At 31.0% G+C, this 10,836-nt stretch overlaps 1 protein-coding gene across 1 annotated transcript; it reads right to left on the reverse strand.

The window, feature by feature from the left end:
* Window positions 1–3,140: 3,140 nt before the first annotated feature.
* Window positions 3,141–3,735, reverse strand: LOC21393501. The gene has a single exon (XM_010091078.2). It carries the CDS (start codon window positions 3,577–3,579, stop codon window positions 3,373–3,375), a length of 207 nt encoding a protein of 68 aa, XP_010089380.1. The 5' UTR covers window positions 3,580–3,735; the 3' UTR covers window positions 3,141–3,372.
* Window positions 3,736–10,836: the final 7,101 nt, after the last annotated feature.

A 10,836-nucleotide genomic window follows, 5' to 3' on the forward strand; every position in this document is an offset into this window, starting at 1 on the left:
GTGCATGGGATAATTGATAGAGGAGACAAGAAAGGAGATAAGAAAGAAATGGTTTGTTTGGATATAGAGTATAACATCTAAATCTTCATTGTCATACTAGCGTCACTGTCTGTCACTATATTTGTCACTTTTTATATTTATTGTTAAAGACGTGAACTCCACTGACAGAATATATTATTATTTAAGCAGAAAATGAGATAATGAAATATACGTGTCAAACAATAAATGCAAAAAGTGACCAACAGAGTGACAGAAAAAGTGACGTTAACATTTATATATGAGAGAAATCATATAGTTTTCCCAATTTGACCAAAGAAAGGGAGAAATTCGAAGCAAAAACGGTTTTCTCGAGCGAAAAACATAAAAATACATGGGTGGATTTTCATTTACAAATTTACCCTGTGTAGATACGCTCAGCCTTGCATACTCCTGTCGTTTTTACGTATGCATAAAAATGTTTTAGTAGCCAAGTTATCCGGATTTATAAGCTGAGCATGAAAAATGACGACGGTTACTTTTTCCTCTGAAGGAAAATTGACATTTACATACACGTTTAAATTATATACACCCTGTATGATTGGAATAGGTTACGAATTTTCTCTTTAAGGTGTACGGATTGGATATGTATCCACCCTGTATGAATGGAGTAGTTCAAATCTTACCTTTTTATATATTATACATGGTGTACTGAATGTATTAAATACATTAAGGTCATGGCAAAATCTATGTGCATTGCATTTAAATGAACAAAAGTGTTACAAAACCAATTTATAGCCTTTTTCTTTATTTTTTTTTATGCCTTATATTGTAAGAACAAACATATAGCTAGGAAGATACATGTAACCTAAAATTCATAAATTCTTCTCTTCATTAAAATGAAGGCCATAACTATATGTTAAAAGGAAATGAAAGGCCATACCTACTGGAGAAAAAAGGACGAGAATGGAGAGAACTCTTATAAAGTCAAACTATATATACACCAATATTGTTTTAAGTTCATCTGTACCTTTTGACTTTTCTATCTCATTTATTAACTTGGCTAGTTTTCAATCCTATGTTTTGTAGAAATGCGTGAGCAAGTCGGTTAACCATATCTTTCTTTGTTTTGTTTTTCTATAATTTCTAGTCGGCACATTTAATTGTTTTGTACCTTCGAAAAATTCATATGCAACTTCATTTAGTAGATGTGCATAAACATTAGACACATGTACACAAATATATGTATTATGCGCCTAAACTAAACCCACAATTAATGAAAAATAAATTTTTTTTTAAAATAATTATTGGTGTTATCCAATCCTACGGTTTTTGACACTCAAAAATCTCGAGGCGCAAATAATGGAATAGAAAGGAATTTAATCCAATTCTACTTGAAAAATAGACCCAACACACGAGAATGAGTCCTAAAGAGGGGTTGTGTACTGTCAAAAGAAGACATCTTTCGTCAGTTAATGTCTTATGACACAATCAATTAATTTGTAGCATGATTTGCTTCTGAGTTACCAAAGAGCGGCCTTTATATGGTTTTTATATGGTTTGTTCCTATCAACTTCAAACAACTGCATTAATTAGTTGTAGAAATATGACTAAAATCTAAACTAATCATAGAGTCATGATAGTTATATTCATAGCATATGTTATTTTATTAATTCACACAATCAATTAATTTGTAGCATGATTTGCTTCTGAGTTACCAAAGAGCGGCCTTCATATGGTTTTTATGTGGTTTGTTCCTATCAACTACAAACAACTGCATTAATTAGTTGTAGAAATATGACTAAAATCTAAACTAATCATAGAGTCGTGATAGTTATATTCATAGCGCGTGATATTTTATTATTAATTAATTCCTATATAGACTCGCATCAATTTAGTTATCAATCACAAGTTATAAATTTATTTTTGTCCGTCATTGATTTTTCAAAGGTTCATACTTATGATCGGTTTTGCTATTGTTGGAAAGACTTTTTGTTCTCTTTATTCCTTTGAAGCTTAGATTACTACTACTAGGGACGTGTATATAATGTGAATGCTTCTGTGGTTGTCTAGAACGTGGTTGAATATTGTGTAATAACTTTCGAAATCAGAACATATATATATATATATATATATATATATATTCCAGTCAGCTGACTGGACATATAAGATCACCGCCTCTCAACTATACAATAAAAAAAATAAATTTTCAAAAAAAACAAAATTTTAAATAAAATTGATATTAAACACCACGACTAATAAAAGACGAGTTCATCGTTTGTAAATTCTATATATTATAGAATTTTCTTCCTATCAATATATGATGTTAGAATATTAGTGTGCCTCCAAGGTTGCTCAAACAATGAACAGTTTTTTTTATTTTTTTTTATTTTTAATTAACGATACATTAATGAACACGTTAAAGAAGTAAATTTCTACTCTTCCATTTCTATATATCTAATATTTTTGTTACTAGTGCATTATATGTTTCATATAGGATGGAAAAAGAGTTGTCCATAATCTTTGCTAAATATGTTTCTCGTGAATATCTGACCATATTATATTAGTTTATTAAGTGGTATTGAGTTTTGCATATGTTGTCCCTACATTAAATCTAATAATTGATGGTATTTAACTATAAATACTTACCATAACGTTCGACCCACTTTCACCGCCTAGAAACGGATTAAGATATTTTTCTTTTTGCCTCACAGAAAAGAAAAATAAATTAATATTGGAAACATCATTATGATGATGTTCCACATCAAAATTGGATTGCAGAAACTAACTTTGCCACAACTAGTTCAAATTATTCTTTCATAAGCAATGCTTTGGAATATTCTATTATTGTTCCACTTCTGAGGCATATTTCTCTTAAAAATATAAAAACATAAACTTTTAAATATTCTATTATTGTTCCACTTTTAAGCCACATATACAGATAACCTCTCTAAATAATTAATTAATTATATACAGGCAAATTAAATAAAAGAAAAACAAATACCGACTAATTTCCCCCTCTTAAACAACTACGTACTGTTAATTTCAGGATTACATGATCTATTTGCCAGTTAATTGGCGGCTACAAACATTCAACTTCATTCTCATCATTGAACGAACTAATTAAACAAGAAATATATATTGACAAAACATAGCTCAAGAAGTGACAAACGTTCATAATATTATACATAAAAAGAAAACAAAAAAATAAAGGGAGTAGAAGGAATTGAAGATGACGTGGTTACAAGTTAGGCGCTTAGTGTTAATTTCACAGCTGATTGTATCATAAAGTACTATAGAGTTTAAATATCTCCCACCGCCAAGTTAAAAAGAAAAAGACATAAAACTATAAAATAAAATAGAAAGTGTAGAAGAAAAAGAGATCAGAAAAAACGATCATCTATAGGACTTAAGAATGGCTCCACAGAAAGTACAAATTATGGCTCTCCAAGATCTCCAATAGAAGGGAACATAACAAAACCTCGTCTCTGTTTTCATGTCGGCGACGCTCGCCCCGCCGCCGCACCGCGAGCATGTCCCCGCCGCCGGCTTGCTCCTCTTCACCTTCCTCGTCTGATCCACCAAAAAGCAAAAGCAAACCATTATTGTAGCTCTATATATGCGCGCGTGTGTGTGTTTATTTATCTGAGCTGAATTATTGTCTTCAAAATCAAACTCTTAGCTACTACGTTGCTCTTCAAACTTTTTAAGAGTACTCAGTGAGAGAGTTAAATGCCTCCAATGCCTTCAATGCCTTCAATGCATGACATGACATATATCTCATGTAACTTGTACAAATATATATAGGTGAAGAGTTGTTAAAGGTCGAACAGTTATGGAGAAAATGCGTCGTAGATGGATGACACGTGTGTAATATGGTACAGAAGTTGCTCGGTATTTATATAGGTCGCTCATGTAAATGTGAAGGGTCAACCAATTATAACCCTACTTGGGAGCTTCATGGTAATTTTGTTGTGTGGAATTTGAATGTTGGCAGTTGAGTTGTGTAATTGTGATAGTAATTGTACGGTTTTTTAATTTATTTTCATTTTTCTTTTTTTTTTTCTAACAATTGTAATTATTCGGTTGGTAAATGTTAAATATCTCTTATCAGCAAGGTAAGAAAGTACAGAGCCACTTTATATCTCTAGATAGATTTTTTTTTCCAAGAAAGATGTACGGATTGCTTGGTTTTATTAATAGGAGAAAGATGAAAATATGTCAAGACTTGAGATGAATTAAAATTAATAGGTCAATAATTTACATAAGTTAATAAATAGGTTAAATTACTGTTTTCGTTCATAACTTGTCTGGTTATGAACCATAATTTGATTTGTCCATAATTTATCTAATTATGAACCATAACTTGATAAGTTTGTCTATAACTTATCTGGTTATGAACTATAACTTGATAAGTTATGGCCTATTAATTTCTATAACTACAAATTAACCTATATACTTTTTTAAACTTTCCATATTGGCCTATTTTCTATTATTTCCGTTTATTAATGAATGCATGTTGGACCTAAATTTTTTTTTTCGTGGAAACATCAAATGGGGTATTGTTCATACACACAATAACGTGACAATTTTGATTTTCTATTATTAGCCATGGATTCACGTTATATATATCTGAGAGCACGTGTTTTTCACTTAAAAATATCCTTTTTAATATACTCTCCTTTAACATTTATTTTATTTATATGTTTTTCTTTCTTAAGATCCTAGTTCCCGTTTGATTCTTTTTCTCCCCTTTCATTTTATTTCTCTTCACTTTTATTCTCATTAATTTTTATTAAAAGTCAATTTAGTTGCTAGTAAAAGTTTACAGGCTTCAATAACCAACAATTAGCATACTCATATAATGCAAACCTAAATTTATTTACTAACTTTTAAGAACATTAACTTATTAATTTCTAAACTCAATTTAAAACTATATTTTACAAAATTCACTTGTCCTAGAAGAAAAAAAAATGATTTGCAAAACCAAGTATTGCATAAATTGACTTTGTAAATCTTTTGTCAGATCCCAGGTTATAAGGACTCCCAATTTAAATTATGATGCTAACATTCGAGACAAAGTTAGAATATGTAGACAATACTTTTTAAATATGATAAGATGGGGGATTATTAGAATTTGTTGTCCATCATTAAATTTAAGTTTGCACTAAGCAATATTAACATTTCTATGTTTATAAAATACTTTTCAGTTAAAAAATTTGTTCTTAATAGCTGTTTAGTGTCCAACTTAAATAAAATATTGGATGCTGTACATATGGTTGTATCAGGATTTTGCCGTTGATGGTGGTTTCTTTATGATTTTTGCTCGTGCGAGATGTGTCGGGCCTCCGGAAGGGCTGTTACTTGGGGTTTTGGTCCCTGTGGTGTGGCATATCTTTTGGAGGAATTTAATCCAATTCTACTTGAAAAATAGACCCAATACACTCGAGTATGAGTCCTAAAGAGGGGTTGTGTACTGTCAAAAGAAGACATATTTCGTCAATTAGGGGATGTTTGGGTAGAGGATTCAAACTATGATTTGAATCATGGTTCATGGTTCGTTACAGTGTTTTCTCTCAAAAAAATACACGTAAATCGAAAATAGTTCTAATCCATGAATCAAACGTCTCCGTCTTATGACACAATTAATTTGTAACATGATTTGCTTCTGGGTTACGAAAGACCGGCCTTTATATGGTTTTTATGTGGTTTGTTCCTATCAACTACAAACAACTGCATTAATTAGTTGTAGAAATATGACTAAAATCTAACCGAATCATAGAGTCATGATAATTATATTCATAGCACGTGATATTTTATTATTAATTAATTCCTATATAGATTCGCATCAATTTAGTTATCAATCACAAGGACTCCCAATTTAAATTATGATCCTAACATTCGAGGCAATTTTAGAATATGAAGACAAACTAGATGGGGGATTATTAGAATTTGTTGTCCATCATTAAATTTAAGTTTGCAATAAGCAATATTAACATTTCTATGTTTATAAAATATTTTTTAGTTAAAAAATTTGTTCTTAATAGCTATTTAGTGTCCAACTGAAATAAAATATTGGATGCTGTACATATGGTTGTATCAGATTTTTGCCGTTGATGGTGGTTTCTTTATGATTTTTCCTCGTGCGAGATGTGTCGGGCCTCCGGAAGGGTTGTTACTTGGGGTTTTGGTTCCTGTGGTGCGGCATATCTTTTGGAGGGTCGGTGGCGGTTGCTTGTAGCTAGATGATTTTGTCAAATAATAGCTATTGTGGTCAGACTTAAGCCTCGTTCATTTCACCGATTTGAGTTTTTAATTTTAGATTTCTACAGTAAAAAGTACTCAGAAAATGTCACATTTAACTTTTTCTACTACAGTGAAAAGCTCTCAGAAAATGTCACATCTCAACTCGAATTGAAAACTCGAATCTGCGAAGTGAACGAGACCTTAGTATCTTATCTCTCACCATACACTAGTCAACATAAGGAAACTTACTTGATCCTCAAGAATTTAAATAGGAAACTTACTTGATCCTCAAGAATCTCATTTAAATGGAAAGCATATATACCAAGAAGATCCTAACTCAAAATTTAAACAGGAATCCAACAAGAATTCGACCAGCCAAATCCCTTACACAGCAAACCACGCCCATAAGTGGATGGAACGCCATACACGCATATCGAGAAATCCTAGGCACATTCTTCAAGGAATTAGACTTAGGGTGTGTTTGACTGTCTAAAAAACTCAAAAAAGGCAACTCGAGTTCTAATTTTATTTAAGTTCATGTTCTTTTAAGTTTGAACTCGAGTTTAAACTTGAGTTTGAACTCGAGTTTAAACTCGAGTTTGAACTCGAGCTTAAACTCGAGTTTGAACTTGAGTTTGGAACTAAAACTCGAGTTCAAGTGTCCCCCTCAACTCGAGTTCAGAAACTCGAACTCAAATTAATGAACAATATTTTTTCTCTTCTTAAAAATGCTATAATTTTTTCGTTTTAATCCTAATTGAGATGATTTTTTTTCTATGTGTTGATAACGAAAAGACGAATAAAACCCTACCCATATACCCTATTAAAATTTTTCTTCACCATTGAGTTTTTATTAAAATACTATCTAAATAAAAATTTAAGTTGAATCACTCAAACACAAACTCAAAAAAAGATTCTTATCTCAAACCATAACTCAAATGTACACAACCAAACACAAACTCAAGTTACAACTTCAACTCAAGTTATAACTCAAATTCAACTCAAAAACTACACTCAAGTCATACTTCAAAAAAACAGACCCTTAATTATTCTTCCTGGTTTTCACATTTTCACTATATTCTTGTTTCCCCTCTTCTTTCTGCCTCTTCTTGTTCTAATCACTATTGTAATTCTATTCATTGATTACAGTGAAACATCTACAGATAAGTAGCTCTTGAATTAGAGAAGAACTTTTATAAATTTTTGTGATTTTTTTGTGTCTTTGTCTCTATTTTTTTTCTGAAAATTATTTGTTATGATCGCGTTACTAAATCTATGATAGTCCAAACTCAATCATTGTCCTTAATACAAATTCAATTGTAGATTTTACCATCTACAATGACGATGTTGTTTCCATCTTGTAAGTTCTATGTTTTGTATTATGTGATTTTATTTTTTGTTTTGGGTGATCCCACTACCTTCTGAGTTTATTCACCGGATCTGTGTCCTAATAGTGGGGCCCGTTCACGTCACTAATTCGAGTTTGTAATTCGAGTTGAGATATAATTTTGTGTGAGAGCTTTTTACTATAGTAAAAAAGTTAGATGTGACTGTTTTTTAGAGCTTTTTACTATAGTAAAACTCGAATTCTAAACTCGAATCGGCGAAATGAACAGGACCTAGTTTCATTGGAGTTGTGTTTAGTAATTAAATAGTAATTTTTTTACATAAAATACCATGTGAGTTTGAATGATTCAAACCACTTATCCAATGTTTTCCATTCGTACTATACATATATATATATATTTTTTTTAATGAAACTGTATATTTATCTAGTTTATGATGATTTTTTTTTAAATTTGGCTTTAGTAATTTATGGACACAAAAGCATATGATTTGTACTCGAGTGCATGAGTAATGAATAAAAAGTGGATTTCATCGGTAGCAGAAAATGGGTCTGCGATTGAGACTTGAGAGTTTTCACTTCAGGGGACCATCAATACACACATAATATAGGCATAACATTCGATAGATACATATATACATATATATATATGTCTTACCGTTTAACTATATTGGTATAATAAAAACCTACACAATAAATGTGATCTTTTAAGCCAAAAAAAAAAAACTACCTATGTTCTTGTTGTATACATAAGTTTTATGAGTGTCGATTTAAGCTTCTTTCTATTTCTTTTGCTTAATTAATTTTAAGATAGAGAGAGAAATGAAAATGAGAAAGTTGGTAGCAATGGTGCAGAGAGAGAACGACCAAAAACGAAAAGAAGGGCAAACGAATTAAATATTGTTAAAATAATATAAATTTCGAATGTGAATTATGAATAAAACTATAAGAGAATTTTAGAATCGTGAAAGATCCCTTTTGAAATACGGAGAAGAACCTAAATAGCATTTTTCTGAAAATATTTATTGTAAATAGTATATTTTAAAATATTTATGATAATAACATACTTATGACTCATTTATAAAACATAATTACGGTAATTTATCTTATATATTTGCTTCCTAAATAAATCATTTACGTTATATTCTATTTATCATAAATACTTTAAGATATACTATTTATCGAAAATATTTTTAGAAACTGACCTCTCTATTATAATTTCCGTTTGAAATATGGCCCAATTAAGTTGGTGAAGAACTACTAATCCATATGAGTTGGATGCAACAATTTAGGATGGCTTTTTTGCATGGACTCCCTAAACTTTTCATGTTTGGCGGATTTATCTTTAAATTAAAAATTTTTACAATGTTCTGAGGAGGGTTCTTTGCTCTTTTTGGTACAATTGGGAATTAAAAAATAACAAAAAATGATAAATTAAAACATAAATGAAAAACACATCGCCACCATTTTCTTCCACTCTCTCGTCTTCAACTCACCCAACAATATCCAACGACGCGGCTCCGGCACACACCGAACAACCAGAAAAATGGAAGTACAAACACCCATGTATCAAGCTCTTGCACACAAAAACCTTCAAGATAACCTCCTATTCGACCAGCATGCAATCTCATATTATCAAAACCGAAGGCTTCTGAAGGAAAATATACCACCATATATAAGTGTGGAAGTCTACGGTGGTTTTGGGTCAAATCATCACGCTACTCCAATCAGAGAGAGAATTGACAGAGTTTTATTATCTCGTTCATTTGATAGATTCAAATTTTTAGTTTTAAGTTTTTATAGTAAAAAACTCTCAAAAAATATCACATCTAACTTTTTCTGTTACAGTGAAAAACTCTCAGAAAATGTCACATCTCAGATCGAATTGAAAATTTGAATCCACGAAGTGAACGAAGATGGGTTGTTTTGTTGGTGGATTCATCCCCTGAGTCGAATTATAATTCGTGATTCGCTACAGTATTTTCTCTCACAAAAAATACACGCAAATTGAGAATGATTATGAATCATAATTCTAAATCCATAAACTAAACGTTCACTTAATATATTTTTATCACACTTTTTAGTTTATATCTTATTATCTAACTATTTATTGTCACACTTATTATAAAAAAAACATAAAATATAAAAAGTATCTTTTTAATTATTTTTTGGAGAACAAATTATCTAATTACTAAATTTATTAAGATATTAGAAATATTTTATAATATTTCTAACAAGATACTTTTTCTTTTTTATGTTTCGTAGATTTTATTGTTGACTTTTAGGCTATGCACTGTTATGGGCGCTTCAAAGTCCAATATTTTCATCACAAAATTGAATTCAAACTCACATATGTGTCTTCTTGATCGAACATAAGAAACAATTACAAATATAAGGGGATGTTTAGTTAGAGGATTTAAATAATGATTTAAACCATAATTTATAATTTATTATAATATTTTTTTTCATAAAAATATACATAAATTAAAAATAATTTTAATCACATAATTTTAATTTATAAACCAAACGTCTCTAGTCTTTTAGACCCAAATAAATAACAATCTTTTCTTTTTCCTCAATAAAAACCCAAAATTACCCTAGCAAAATAATCTTTTACCACACGATCTGAGTGCAAAACTTTCAGACCAAAAGCAAAATTAGATCAACAATACAAAACATCATGTTATAAAATGAAAAAAAAAAAAAAAAAAAAAAAAAGGGATCGGACTCCATCTCCTTCATTGCCACTCCAAACTCGCCGTCATCCTCCAACGCGCCTCGCTCTTTCCAGCAATGGCAGTGCCGCCACGCTCTTTCCAGATCTGCATGATCTCGTCCTCCGACTTGTCTCCTAAACCGCTCATCCGCGCGCCCCTGGCGATGTTCGTGAGGTTGTCGATTGAGGTGAGCTTGAGGAAGGTGCGCTCAAGAGTAACGAACCATGTGGGAGAGGCGAGGTTTCTTGGTTCGTTGTTGCTGTTGGAGCTGCTGTCGGCGACTGAGGTGTGCAGGCATTGGAGGGTTCAACAAGGATGTTCTTAGGGAGATGGAGATTGTGGAAGGAACCCAAAAGTTTCTGGTTTTTATTTTTATTTTTATTTTTATTTTTTTTATTATTTTTATCCTATTAATTCAATTTTGATTAGTTTGTTCTTTTTATTTTTTAGTAATAACGGTGATGGTGTCTTCATCTATCGGCGTTAGATCTTAATAAGAGGATGCTCTTTTCACCGTTTTAAGTTTGAGTTATGCAGTTCATTTTAAGACTG

Source organism: Morus notabilis, unplaced genomic scaffold, assembly GCF_000414095.1.
Source record: "Morus notabilis unplaced genomic scaffold, ASM41409v2 Scaffold561, whole genome shotgun sequence".
Classification (NCBI taxonomy): domain Eukaryota; kingdom Viridiplantae; phylum Streptophyta; class Magnoliopsida; order Rosales; family Moraceae; genus Morus; species Morus notabilis.

What these genes read in the sequence shown, in the direction of transcription:
- LOC21393501 (XM_010091078.2), bottom strand. Translation starts at nt 3,579, where the DNA reads ATGGTTTGCTTTTGCTTTTTGGTGGATCAGACGAGGAAGGTGAAGAGG.